The following is a 15,186-nucleotide window of genomic DNA, read 5'->3' on the forward strand; positions in this document are numbered from 1 at the left end:
TTATTATTATTATTATTATTATTATTGTAATGAGATGGTCTATAAGGAGGCAGAGGACTCCTCCTCTATGTTGTACAGCTGCATGGCTGTAAAGGAAGCTGGACTTGGCCCAGCAGGAGCTGAAGCTTTCAACTCTAAAATGGTCTTTTTTGGCTGCCACAGAGCATCCCACAAAAAAAGCACAAAATGGCTTCATGTCCTCCCCAAGAGAGCATGGCCTCTGCCACCCACTTACAAACAGAGGCTGGAGGGCCATCTACAGTATTGGTTATGCTTTGATTGAGAGTTCCTGCATGGCAGAATGGGGTTGGACTGGATGGCCCTTGGGGTCTCTTCCAACCCAAGGATTCTATGAGAGAGCACATCCTCCTGTTCCCTCCCCAAAAATTACAACAACAAAAAAGGGGGAAACCACTTGTGGATATCATGGGTGAAGAGTTCCCTTCAACCCCAATTGTGTTTGGCTGCCCCAAACTGTGGCACTCTTGAGAACAGTTGGGGCCCTTGGCCTCTCCTTTCCATCAAAGGTGATCCTTTCTCAGGATCCAGACATACCTCAGATAAATGGGGAGCCATGTCCCACAGCAGCCCCCTCTGCCCTTCCCAGGTACCTATGCAAGTGGGAGGGAGTTGAGGAGCAAGCCAGCTTCTATCATGCAGCCAGGTTACTATAAAGCAGGGGTAGGCAACCTTTTTGAGCTGGGGGCCGGGTTGCTGTCCCTCAGACAACTGGGGGGGCCGAAGCCGGGGAGCTGGAGCTTCCACCCCCCAGGGGCGGGGCCGCATGCCGGGGTGGAGCCTCCAACCTCCAGGGGCGTAGCTTCTGCCCCCAGGGCAGAGCTTCCACCCCCAGGGCCAGGCCACCTCCTCTTTGCCGGACCATGACGGGGCCCCAGGCCCTGTCAGAGGCCGGGAAAGAGCCGGCGGGGACCGCCAGTGCTGGAAGCCTCCCCGTCTTTGCCGGCCCCTGACGCCAGAGGCCCACCGCTGCCGCAGGAGCCCTCCTGAAGGGCCCCAGCGATGGCAACTGGCCTCCCAGGGGCCCGCTGCCGCCGTCGGAGCCCTCTTGGAAGCCCCACCGACGAAGGCAACCGGCTTCCCAGGGACCCCTGCCGTGGCCCCGCCGCCGGAGCCCTCCTGGAGGACCCAGCGAAGGCAACGGCCTCCCAGAGCCCCCTGCCCGTCGAGCCCTCCTGGAGGGCCCCAGCGACAGCAAAGGGCCACCCAAGGCCCCCTGCCTCGCCGGAGCCCTCTGAGGGCCCCAGCGACGGCAAAGGGCCACCCAGAGGCCCCCTGCCTTCGCCGGAGCCCTCCTGGAGGGCCCCAACGAGGGCAAAGGGCCACCCAGAGGCCCCCTGCCGCCGTCGGAGCCCTCCTGGAGGGCCCCAGCGACGGCAAAGGGCCTCCCAGAGCGCCCTCCGTCGCCGGAGCCCTCCTGGAGGCCCCAGAGACGGCAGCGGGCCTCCTAGAGGCCCGCGCTACTGCCGCCGCGGCCGCCCATCGCGCTTTTCGCCGCTCTGGCCGCTGCCATTTTGGGCGGCAAAATGGCGGCGCCCATAGCCCCAGAGTTGGAAGCTTCAGCTCCTGCTGGGCCAAGTCCAGCTTCCTTTACAGCAGCACCTTTCTCAAATAGTCGGGGGGCCCCCCAGGGGGGGCACAAGGCTCCGTAAAGGGGGCGCGAGGCTCTGTTATGCAGAGGTGTACTTATAATAATTTTATAGACAAATGATACTATTACAGTCGTGCGGGGGGCGCGAAATTTTTTCTTCTTCCTAGGGGGGGCATGACAGAAAATAATTGAGAAGCACTGCTTTACAGCCATGCAGCTGTACAACATAGAGGAGGAGTCCTCTGCCTCCTTATAGACCATCTCATTATAAGAATTTTTAGACCAGACTTATTGTGCCTTTGTCCAGACCCTACCTTCATGCCTAGGGTCAACTCAGCCTTTCAGGTGTCACAGGACATTGTCCTGCCTTCATTCTGCTCCAATCCTAAGAAGGACTTGGAAAAGACCTGGCACACATTGGATGTGCGCAGAGCCCTCAAAATCTACATCAAGAGGACTTCAACCTTAAGATCATCTGAGATATTGTTCATTTCCTTTCTTCCAGGCTCTTTGGGATGCAAGGTATCAGTCTCGACTCTTGAGTTAGTGGATTAGGTCTTGTATTCAAGAGAGCTCTTGATCTCACTCCACCCGAGGGGGTGATGGCGCACTCAACCAGGAGTGCATCGACCTCTGCGGCCCTGGCCACTAGCGCCTCCGTGTCAGACATTTACAGGGCGGCCACATGGAAGTCGCCTTCGACCTTCATAAGACATTACAAACTGGACGTGTCTCAGTCCGCTGAGGCGTCATTTGTAAGGAGGGTCCTCCAACAGATTGTGTCGGGGGCCACAGTCTCCTAGCAGCACTTCCCTCCCAGTTCGAGAGGGCTTTTGTAAATCCCAGAATACAGGAGGTTAGGACCCTGTCTGCTGGGAAAACGAATGTTGGTACTTACCTGTGATACGTTCATTTCCAGCAGACGAGGGTCCTAGCATCCTGTCCACCCGGGTGCTGCCTGCAGCCTCCAACCCCACCTGCCTGTTGGTGTACCTGCCTTGTTCTCCTTGTTGCTGGATTGGTTTTCTGAGTTCTTGTTTGTTCTTGAACTAGTTTTTTCTAAGGTGTTCTAGTTAACCCTTAGCTGATATTACTAAAGTTCAGTTCCTTGATTTACCTTACTAGTTGCTTGGCTTGTTATTGACTGAGGCCCAGGGGGGCTAGCTCCTCCCTATATAGGGGCCAGTCTTTTGTTTATTGTCCCTGCCTACAGGAGCAAATAGGAGGAGCTAAACCCAGAATACAGGATGCTAGGACTCTCGTCTGCTGGAAATGAACGTTTCACGGGTAAGTACCAATGTTCGGGTTTTTTTTACTAGTTATTAGAATTATATATTACAAAATAAAAGCATAAATGGAAAAAAACAGTTTGCATATAGAAAGTAAAGAGCAAGAAAAAAGAATAAGAATAAGAATAATTACCTGATAATTCAGTTTCTGATCCGAATTGATGAATTGGTTCAATAGCAGATCTGGCTCACACTATGTTTGTGCCAGTTCATCAATTTGGATCTTGTGGCTAGCGCTGCAAGACGAATGACAGGCACCAGGCAGATGAGTAGGCAGGCAGGCCGGCATGGCCTTATTCCCACTACCTTTTAAACCGCATTGTGATTCGGTATGAACCGGTTTAAAAGAGCATGGTTCCCACTTAGTTTGAATCGCTGAAGCAATTCGGAAAGGGGGGGCATGCTTTTGACCCATTTAACCCGTATCAAAAAGACGCTGTTTTTCCCCGGTTCTTTTGGGGTGAATCGGTTTATTTTGAAGTTTCAGAGTTGATAGCACTGTAAGTGAATCCAGATTTCCATAGGTTTGAGGAAGATAAGTTGACACAATTGACATTTAAGCCTAAATGCATCATGAGGAGAAAAATTTCTCAAATTTCTGCCCTAAGCTAAAACATCCTCTTGAGAAGAAATGGCATAATATGAGAAGGCCAGTAGTGAACGCATAAAAAAAATCACATTAGGCACTCAGAGGTACTATTCATTTCTTTCTACCCAAAGAGCTTAGGAAACAGGGCAATTAAGTTGATGATTCCTTGATGGATTAAACCATATACAGTGGACCCTTCTTATACGCTGGGGTTTGGTTCCAAGATCCCCCGTGTATAACAAAATCTGTGTGTGCTCAAGTCCCATTAAATATAATGACATAGCAAAATGGTGTCCCTAATAAAAATGGAACATCAAGGTAAATTTATACTTTTTGGGAACATTTTCAAACCGTGTATGCTTGAATCCGTGTATAAAAAATCCGTGTATAAGAAGGGCCGACTGTATTTTCCTTTAATGGGATGTGGTGGCTTAGTTGTTAAAACACCAACTTTGACGACTGCAAAGTTGCCAGGTCAGCAGTTGGAGACCCTAGTGCTGCATGATGGAGTGAGCTGCCATCACTAGTCCCAGCGTCTGCCAACCTAGCAGTTCAAAAGCATGTGAAAGTGCAAGTAGATAAATAGGTACCACTTTAGTGGGAATGTAACAGCATTCCATGTACTTCTGTGTTCAGTCATGCTGGCCACATGACCATGGAGTCATCATCAACAATGCTGGCTCCCTTGGCTTAATAATGGAGATGAGCACTGCCCCCTACAGTCAAACCTGACTAGACAATCACATCAAAAGGGAAACCTTTACCTTTTCTTTTTCTTTTATTATGATTATGCAAGGATACCTAAACCAAAAAATGTGTGGCAAGATTCAGCTTGTTCAGTGACACCAAATACTGTATATACTGTATCATCATTTTTGGATGGTGTGCGCAAGGATGAAAGGACATTTATGAGACATTATAAAACTGATGAGTACAGATCAACACAGTCAGTGTTTGGGCAGCCTGTGTTTGCAGGTAGATAGATTTGTGGCAGCCCCACCTACCCTAGCAGTTGATGCCTTGGGTAAATACCATGAGTGAGTGGATTGCATCTTTGTACCATCCAGATAAAAAGAAGTTGGTACTTAGTATAAAGTTTTTTTTCATGGATGGCTGCCAAACAAAACTTCGGGGGAGGTAGGTTTGGGTTAGAAATGGAAAAGTAGGTTATACAATAGACAAGGCTTTACGATAAAACTGTCAGTAAAGGGAGTGGAGTCAACAGTCAACTTAAAAAAAGAATTGTGCATCATTGCATGCTGCATCATTGACATGCAAAGCATAACTAATTAGTGAGTGGATTGCTCGTCCTACCATCCAAGAATGAACCTTTGCAGTAACCTCTCATTTTCACATCCTTTTGTCTCATAAGTTGAATTTTTTTATACTTGTGGAATTTTCAGGCTCAGTGCCAAACCAAAAAGTCCCCAAACTTTTATTGTTTTCAGAAATTGCTAAACTTCGTCTACAAAGTGCTCAGGATGCTGCATGGCAAGTTGAAGCAGAAGTAGCTGAACGCGTCTTGGGACTGGAAAATGAATATAAGGCTAAACTTAATGATCTTCAAACAAATATGCTCTCCATTTCTACTCAGGAAATAGAAAAGCTGAGGAAAGAAAATGCTGAATTAAAGGAAATAAACATATTGCAAGAAATGCATTTGAAGGAGGAATTTGAACAGGTAGTTTCATATAGGGTTTTCTGTAGAAATAATAATTACTTCGATAATCTGAAGTAAAGATGCATAGGAAGCATCATTAAGTTCAGTTGTGTTTTTACATGTATAATAAAAATGGAGTGGGCCTTGTGCAGCAGGTTGGCTTGCCTTACATACAGTGATTTTGGTTTGTTTCCAGCCCCCCTCCCATGGCTGGAAAACACCATGTTAAGATGCTGACTTGCCATATTCCAGTCCTTCAACTTTGCATGTCTAATTTCAGTTGTATGCAGTCACCCCTCCTTTCTCACAGACTTAGGATCCACATTTTTGATTATTCATGGAGGGATGACCTCCATTATCCTCAATGGGGTGTGCCCCATTCAGGCCTATGGGGCTTGAATACGTGTGAGTCTCTGTTTTTGCGGGGGGGGCAGAACGAATCCCCCGCAAAAACAAAGGGTTGACTATATTCTAATTTACCATTGTAATTTTGCTAATTCAGCATTAATTGTTGCCCTTTTTTGCTCCTGTGTTTCAGCCTATGCTTACTAGTACTATTTTAATAGTAATGACCAATCTAAGAGAAACAGTATAAAGTTTCATGTGGATTTGGCAGAGGGAGACCAGATTTCAGGAAATTTGCCATATTCATTTAGGTCACTATAACTCTCAATAAACTTTTTCTTGTGAGTAGGGAGTAAGTTAAAGTGGTGATAAATGTTTGTGCTTCTTTACACTTCCATTCCGCTTACCTTACTAATTTCTGACTCTCACCCAACCATCTACTAGCTAAGGCAACATTCAATGCATTTTCTGAGGCTTCTGAGGTTTGCTTCTTGGAATTTCCTCCCAAAATATTTTCAAGCCTGGTTGGTTGGATCTGTGGATGCAGAATCTGGATAGAGAGAGCCATCTATAAATCTGTGACAATGTCAGTCACAAGTATGAGACTTCACTCCTTGACTGGACACGCTGAAAGACAATGACAACCTTGTTTCTCACAAAACAGTGGACAAAATAGTACTGTATTTGAACATCTTCCCCTGCATCTCACTCAGATAGTGATGTACTTGTTTAACTTTTAAAATGAAGGTTTATAATTCAGGTCTACCAGTCTTCCAAACAGAGAGCAGGAAAAATAACTTGGCCAACCAGGTTAACATGGGAGTCCTAGGTAAAACCCAATGAACCTTGTGGGATTTACTTCTGAGTAAATATTTATAGAATTATGCATGTTAATCTCATTTGTGTAAGATTAGACATCTGACTATTGAAGAAAACAGATTGATCTTTCATAATTAAAAAATCTGTATGCTTAGAATTAAGGATAACTGATATCTTAATTTGTTAATATTCATAGATCAGATTGAAACTAATTGAAGATCATACAGCTGAATTAATAAGAAATGAAGAAAAGATCCAGGAACTTGAACACTTGCATAAAACAAAAGCTGAAGAATGGAAACTGAAGCAGGAGGACTTGAATATAAAAAATGAGAAATTGTCATTGTTATATAAAGATCTCGAAAACAAGGCAAAATGTGAGAAGCAAGCCTTGCAAAAGCAGTTTGAACTTCAGGAAGCTGAAATGACTTGGCTTCAAGATCAGCAGGCTGCTAGAATTGGAGAACTGGAGAAATCTCTAAAGGAGCAGCAGAATAATGTCCAGCAGCTGGAGGATAGTTTGGCAAATGCACAGAAGACTTTGTCTCTATATGACAGTGAATTAACAGCTTCAAAGACACTCATGGCCGAAGAGTTAGAAAAAGCTAAACAAATATTACAGGAAGAATACAGTGTTAAACTTAAAGACGCAGAGAACAGGTTTGAAATTTATTGTACTAATCACAATGTATTATTATTACATTTGCTTGCAACTTCAGATATAAAAAGCTACCAGGGCCATCTCTTTTTAAAATAAGATAAAAAAAACTCTTGAAGGTTGAACTCTCTACTTTCAGTAAGGATTCAGGAAATATTTATTTTGCTAGTAGGCTTCCTCCACACCCACCATAGTATTTTCAGGACTCTGAAAAATTTTGGAATGATCTTTAATACAGTTAAACTATTCCATTATAGGAGTAGGAGTTTAACAATCTGGTATGTGCCTTGTGATAGTTACTTTTTATTTTTAAATTTATTTGCATTCAGAAGGGATTTCAGATACATACAGTAATGTTGCAGTATGACAAAAGCAGAAAAATAAAAATGCAACAGGAGGGAAAGTGACCATATTAGTTGTACATTTCTATGAAAGCTGACCAAATGTCCACATATACATTAATTTGTATATTTTGTCTATACATCGTTCTTTCAAATATTGAAAGTGTTGTTAGATCTATCCATTGGATTACAAGTGGAGAAAAAATGTCTTTCTAGCAATGAAGTACAGTGGGACCTCAGTATCCATGGACTTAACATCGGAAGATTTGAATATCCACAGACGGCAAGCCTGTACTGTACTGTCGCCAATGGTGGCATGTGCACGTAGCCATGCTGCCATTGGGGACAACTAAACTGAAGCCCACCCTCTTTCCTTTCCCTTTCCCTTTCTCTCTCTCCTTCCTTCCTTCCTTCCATTTGTTTTCTCTCTCTCTCTCCTCTTCCTTCCTTCCTTCTGTTTTCTCTCTGTCTCTCTCACCACTTCCTTCCTTCCTTCCTCTCTCCCCCTGCAAGGCCTCTACCCTGGGCTTGGCTTCAGGGGCAGTTCAAAGGCAGAGACTGGGGCCCCATCGGCTGGAGAAAGCTGGAGCCGAGGCTGGGTCTTCAGTCTTTGAACCCCTTCCCCAAAGGGTGCAGTACAATAATTTATTTTAAAATATTCCATCAGATCTGCTGATCTTTGAGCCATAAACTATTAATAATTGAAAAGCAGGACATTAAATCGCCAGAGACTAAAGGGTTTAAGAGCACTAGAAAAGTGCAGTTCTAGACAGACCAGAGTATGGTCTGATACTGGCAAGGGTTCACTTTTACGTGTTTTTATATAACTAACCAAAGAGGCAGAAATAAAGAAATACAGTGGTACCTCGGGATACGAAATACCCAGCTTACGAATTTTTCGGGATACGAATAAATCCCATAGGGATTTATTGTTTCGGGTTACGAAAGTTTTTTCGGGTTACGAAAAAACTCCGGCGCTGTTTTAAATGGAGCCGCGGCAGAGCCGCGGCTTTTTTTCCCCATTAGCGCCTATGGGTTTTCGGCTTACGAAGGCTTTTCGGGTTACGAAATTAGCCGCGGAACGAATTAATTTCGTAACCCGAGGCACCACTGTAATCTAACCTGAAATAATGATGGTGAACATAAGGGGTACGTTCTCTGTCTCTTAGTTGTACTATTTCCACACATCAAATAGACCATGTTCATTCATATATGACTAAAGTAGCTGTCACGATGGATTGTTTGCTTGGTGGAAGTGTATTTCTGTAAAACCAATGATCCAAAATTATATTAGAATCACCATCCGCAATCAAATAAAGGTATTCTATACCAACAAGCTTACTAAAATAATTATGAAATATCTCTGGCTCAAAAACTATTTAGGTCCATAAATATTAATCAAAACAATTTTTCAAAATATCTTATACAGTGGTACCCCGGGATACGAAATCACCGCCTTACGAAATTTCCGGGTTACGAAAAAAATCCATTAGAAAAAACTGTTTCGGGCTACGAAAAAAAATTTGGTGCTTTTCGGCACTTTTTCACACGAAATCGCGGCTTCCAGCGCTAGCGCCTATGGCAATTTCGGCTTGCGAAAGATTTCGGGTTACGAAGGGCTCCGCGGAACGGATTACTTTCGTAACCCGGGGTACCACTGTATGTAAAATCAAAAATAGTCCATCTAGATCTGTTATTGTCTGCTATAGTCAAACAGAAAGATGTTTGTTGATTAGGAATGCCATATTTTCATACCTCCTAGCGACATTTGTGACAGTTACCATATATACTTGACTATAAGTCGGCCTCGTGTATAAGTCAATGGCAGGTTTGGGGCCAAAATTATGGATTTTGATATGATCCATGGATAAGTCGAGGGCAAAATTTAGGGGCGTATAACAAAGGTTCTAAAAGATGATAAGTATTTTTTGATAATTATTGATTTGAACGTAATCTTCTGTGTTAGGCTTTTGTCATTATTGAATTGATACGATATTGTTATGTTTTTTGCTATGTATTGCTATCTTACATTTATTTATTATTTTATGTTTATTGTTATTTTTATTGCTGTTGCTTTGTATTATCCCTACTGTTGTAAGCCGCCTGGATTCCAAGTGATTGGGCGGGATATAAATAAATCCTATTATTATTATTATTATTATTATTATTATTAAGCAAAGAAAAACAATGCTAAAGAACTTACAGAATTCCAGCAGGTATAACTATTTGTGCTCATACTAAAGGCTGAATGGATGAGAGTAGAGGGAGTCAGTGCTTCCAGGATAGATTACTCTTTTGCTTTTCACCAGGGGGTAGTTCCTGGTTTTTAATAAGAGTTAAGGTACAATACTTACATTGACCTGTGGATAAGTTTTTGGGTCAATTATTTGACTTAAATTTCTAGGCTTATGCATGATTATATACAGTAATAGTCTAGACACAGTGGGAGCAGAGAAGTAAGATTTCTTTATTGCCATAACTGCCATGACATAAGCTTTCCAATGGTTTTGAAATCATGTGTGGTCATAGTTGCTTCAGGTTTTGTGGCATCACTGCTCTAGTCTCTATCCCACTTGTTGCATCATTTGTAGTTCCCTACTAAATTGGGAGATTACCGCACTACATTCTTACAGCGCTGCCATTCCACTTTTACTACACTGGCTGCCTCCTATTGCATTCTGGGGCATGTAGTTCCATGAAGCCTAAGAGTCTCTGGCTGAGACTTCTAAATACCCCTCTCTTAACTGCAAATCCCAGAATGCAACAGGAGGCAGCCAATGCAGTTAAAGTGGAATAGCAGCGTTATAAGAATGTAGTGCAGTACAGTGGTACCCCGGGATACGAATTACCCAGCTTACGAATTTTTCGGGATACGAAAAAATCCCATAGGGATTTATTGTTTCGGCTTACGAAGGTTTTTTCGGGTTACGAAAAAAACCTCGGCGCTATGCCGCCACCGGAGGGCAGCAGAGAGCTATTTTTTTCCATTAGCGCCTATGGCAATTCAGGTTACGAAGGTTTTTCGGGTTACGAAATTAGCCGCGGAACGAATTAATTTCGTAACCCGAGGTACCACTGTAATCTAGTTGGAGGCTCTCTTGGTTCACCCTAGCCATCTCCCTATTTCAGAGATGCAGCTAAGGTACCAAGAAACTTTTCAGGCTTTACATTTCCAGAATAGGCCCAGAATATGCAAATAATACCACAGGAATCATGTTTAAAGCATGAAGAGGTATCACTTCCATGGTGAAACATGAAATTGATCTATGTGGTAATTTTTCTCTGAATTTTGATCTTTTTTATGACATTTTTTTAAAAATAATTGTCTCCCCCCCCCCCCCCCCGCCTTTTTGTATAAATCTAGATTTATGGAAGAGGGTAAAGCTATGACTAAAAATATCATCGCAGAACATGAAATTTTCCTTCAGGAGCTGAGAGTAAAACATATTGCTCAACTTGAACTCCAGAATAAAGAACTGCAGCATATACAGGAGGAGCAAATTTTGTCCCTCACCTTGAATCTACAGACAAAGCATCAGGCTGAAATCGAAACTCTTAAGTCTGCATTAGAAACTAAACAACAGGCTTGGCTGGAAACGTATGTAAATGGTGTACAGGAAGATCATCAAGCACAAATTGCAGAGCTGGAGGCTAAGCACTTATCAGAGCTCAGTAGTCTTGAGTCTACTTATCTGTCTGAAATTCAGCTTCTGCAAGATGAGCACAAGCAAGCCCTTCAAGAGTTACAAATGGACTTAAGAAAACAGTTGATTCAGAAGGATAGAACAAATCAAATGCTTCAGGCTAAGGAATTAGATGGAATGAAACGTCAACATGCTGAAGACCTGCAGGTATGCCAAGACAATCTGAAAATAGAGTTGGCTACTGTTCACATAGAAAAACTTAAAACAATGGCTGAAGAACTGGAAGAAGCTCATAAAGTAAGTAGAGATTGTTAATGATAATTGACTGTGGGCTCTTTTTTCAACAATGTAGTTCAGATGACCATATCTTTATTTGGCTATTGGTAAGGAGATGTGGGGTCCCCATTTCTTTTCCACTTGGGCACAGAGGATCCCTCTTCTAACAAATCTGCTATAGCAGTACAGCATGCTCTAAGGGAGACTAGTGAGGAGTTGAGGGTGTCCATGGCATGGCACAATGACCTGGATCCCGCTGCGCTGTCTCTCCAAAGCTCAAGAGCATGAAGGCAGCAGTGATGATAAAGGGAGGAGTCTGGGCCTCTACTGATTGGGCCACCAAGGAGAGCAGAGGGGGCTGCTGGGAGCAATGGCTGTGGCATCAGCCCTGGCCTGCTAGCAACTTTTCTAACAGTGCCTGCCCTTACCTACATGAACACTGAGGTGAGCTGCAATTCACAAGGCAACAGCAGCAACATGACAGTGCAGATCCAAATTGGCGGCATTGCCATTGGTGGGGGTCCTGCTCAGCCATGGCACACCAGCAGCAAGGCCAGCCTCTTATCTAGCAGCAGCAGCTGCTGCTTGGCCAGCTCAGCAGCTTGTTGCAGCTACCACTTCCCCTCCTGAAACTTGGAGATCTCCAAGTCACCAAGCTGGTGCTCCTACTATGGCTACCACTGGATGAGAGATGGCTTTGCAGCCAATGGGCGGGACCACACCAGTGCTGCTGGTCTGGATGCACACCAACATTCTACTGTTATCACCTTGTAAGTCACAGCACTCATCTTAATGATCCACAGAGTCGCAGGCAGGCAATGCTGGAGCAGCCACTGGTGGGCCCGGGCCTACAATGCAGCCATGGCTCCCAGCAGCCTGCTCTGTGCTGCTTTTATTTATAAAAATGAACTTTGTGTAATTTGGGTTTTTGAAAACTTTTGAATCTGTAGGAAGATTTGAAAGTAGCGCTAGAAAAACAAAGAAGACTGTTGGAAGATGAGCATCATAAAGCCCTGGATGTGTTGCATGAAGAAATCCTCCATATCAAAGAGCAGCATAGAAATACAATCCAGGAGCTTGACAATCTTCATACATTGGAAGTTAAGACAGAAAAAGAAAAATGGCAGCAGTTTCAGAAAGATATGGAACAATTAAACACAGACAAGCAACAGGTAAGAAATGCACAGATTTACTGGGATTTCTGTAAGAAAAAAAATCTGTTTACCTTTGCATTTGGTTGAGCATTTTGCCTTCATTTGAGAACCAAAATAAGCCACCTTTGTGCACTTCTGCTTTCTTGTTTATATAATTAGTCTGGCCCAGCTCCATCTGGGCTAGGCTGAAGAAAGAGGCTCCTCCCTCCATAACTGTCATCTTTCGGCCTGGCAGGGAGAGTATTAGTCTGGCCCAGCTCCATCAGGGCTAGCCTGAAGAAGAAGAGCCCTCTCTCTGGTCCATCTGCCTTGGTCCAGGCCTCGGAGGGAGAAAAAAACTGCTGGACCTGATCCCCTAACCCCATCACCATTCCCTTCTGCTTTTGTGTCGTGTCTTTTTAGATTGTAAGCATGAGGGCAGGGAACCGTCTATTATCCCCTCTGTTGTAAGCCGCCCGGATTCCCAATGATTGGGCGGCATATAAATAATAATAATAATAATTATTATTATTATTATTATTATTATTATTATTATTAGGGTGAATGCATATAATATGTCTCTATTTTGCTTTGGAAGTTGCAGGGTAGAGGGCGTGTGTGATCAGAATCAGAATAACTGCATGTTAGAGATGGAGAATAACTCTTTACTTTTCAGCCCACCCTAGGAGGGAAATTGTCATTTGTGTCAGAGGCAGTTCACACAGTTTGTCTCTCACTGGAACAAAATAAGGTTGCCCAACAATGTGATGTGATCTTGAGAGATCAAAAACATTAAAACTAATGTTTTATCTGAATTGTTTGGGTAATTGATATAGTTACTGTTGATACCATACTTCAGTTCTTCAGTTTTCCAACTTCAGAAATGTTATTGCACACAAAGTTGGATGTGGCACTGCAGTGTGTAGTGAATAAGAATAAAATTTGCTAAGCAAAACCTACAGAATATTGTAGCAAAGAGATGTTGTTGTTTTTTTGTTCAATGTTGAATTTGTTACAGCTGGAAGAAAAAAACAGGTGTTTAAACAAGGAGATGGAAGACGCCAGTACTGAACTACAAAATCTTCAACAGCGACAAAATAGAGAGAACCAAGAAGGAGAGACTCTGATAACTTTGTTGAAATCAGATATTGAACGTTGCAAGAATGAAAGGTTAGTACAGACAAGAGCCAATGTGGTGTACACTTGTCCCTCCATGTTCGCTAAGATTAGGAGCAGAAGACCCCCGTGAATATGGAAAAACCACAAATAACAAAAACACCATGTTTTTACCTGAGAGGACACCTCTCTAGGAATCTCTAGGTTCTCCAGTGCAATTCTGTGGTCAACATCTGACAGACACTGACCATAGAACTGCACTGGAGGAGCTACAAATGCCTAGTAGAGTATTCTCTCTACAAATCTCTAGGTCTTTCAATGGAACTTTTAGTTAAAGTTGACCATAGAGTTGCACTGGATGGCCTAGATATTCTTAGAGAGAACATATTAATCAAATCCATGAATAATCAAAGCCACAAATATGGGGAGATGAGTGTAGTTGTTTGAGCATTGGAGTACAACTATGGAGACCAGGGTTCATACAGTATCTCCACTTGGCCATGGAAACTCATTGGGTGACATTGGACAAATTATACTCCTTCAGCCTTAGAGGAGGGCAAAGGCAACTCCCTTCTGAACAAATCTTGCCTAGAAAACAGGTGGTAGGGTCACCCCAAAGTCAATATAGGTTGGAAACAACAAAAAGACACAACAGTAACAACAATACATAAAGACAGCAAGAGATCAGATGAATAGGTGGTTCAAAATCTCTAGTCTTGGTCACCTCTCCTTGCTACCTTGTCACCCTGGGACCAGCAACTGAGCAGCTGGCTGAGCTGCGACCAAGAAACCTCTCGCCTGTGCCAGCCTTGAAGCAAAGGCCAGCGCAGGTAAGAGGCCTCTCATTTGCTTGTCAGACAGCTACTCAGTTGCTGAGACCAAGATGAGAGAGAAGGGAGAAGGTTTTGTGAAGTCGAAGGCTTTCACGGCTGGCATCCATCATCATCATAAATTAATAATACTATTTATTTATATTTTGACTTTTCCTTGCGGATTCGAGGTGGATTACAAAACAAATTGTTATATTGTTTTATGCTATTATGTATGTTGATGAATTGGGTTTGATGTATTAATTGTTTTACTTGCTTGTTGTGCACCGCTGAGATCCTTGGAATAGCGGTATAGAAATAAATATTATTATTATTATTATTATTATTATTATTATTATTATTAAAGGTATCAAAAATACAAAATACACCCTCCATCAAATACATCACAGCAATATTATAACAATAAAGGAATTATACAAAAATAAATAAAGAATACAGAGTAAAAAATCCAAAATACATAGCATAATACATAGCATAATAATAGAGACATAACCTAGCATAATAATTTAAATGGCAATCCTTGGCACTCCCCTGGCAGCAGGACAACTATCAGTATCAAATTACATATATTAAAATAACATGACATGGCATAATAATCAATCATAAAATAACATAATAAGCAATAAAACAATCCCCGACAACAAAATAACAATTAAGTACAGATTACATGCTTAAAATAGTTATACTAGGTATAAAATAGATAGAGAACAGGCAAATGGTTTTTTGTGAGTTTTTCAGGCTATGTGGCCATGTTCTAGAAGAGTTTATTCCTGATGTTTCGCCATCATCTGTGATTGGAATCTTCAGAGAATGCATTCCCTGAAGATGCCAGATGCCACAGATGCTGGCGAAACATCAGGAATAAACTCTTCTAGAA

At 42.8% G+C, this 15,186-nt stretch overlaps 1 protein-coding gene across 1 annotated transcript in view; it reads left to right on the forward strand.

Annotated features, from left to right (window-relative positions):
- Positions 1-15,186, forward strand: part of PCNT (pericentrin) — a 132,152-nt gene that overhangs the window by 24,299 nt on the left and 92,667 nt on the right. Inside the window, 5 exon segments of the mRNA XM_042471181.1 lie at positions 4,936-5,168; positions 6,508-6,971; positions 10,675-11,251; positions 12,181-12,402; positions 13,382-13,533. Coding sequence (XP_042327115.1) covers positions 4,936-5,168; positions 6,508-6,971; positions 10,675-11,251; positions 12,181-12,402; positions 13,382-13,533 — 1,648 coding nt within the window.

Source organism: Sceloporus undulatus, chromosome 1, assembly GCF_019175285.1.
Source record: "Sceloporus undulatus isolate JIND9_A2432 ecotype Alabama chromosome 1, SceUnd_v1.1, whole genome shotgun sequence".
Lineage (NCBI taxonomy): Eukaryota > Metazoa > Chordata > Lepidosauria > Squamata > Phrynosomatidae > Sceloporus > Sceloporus undulatus.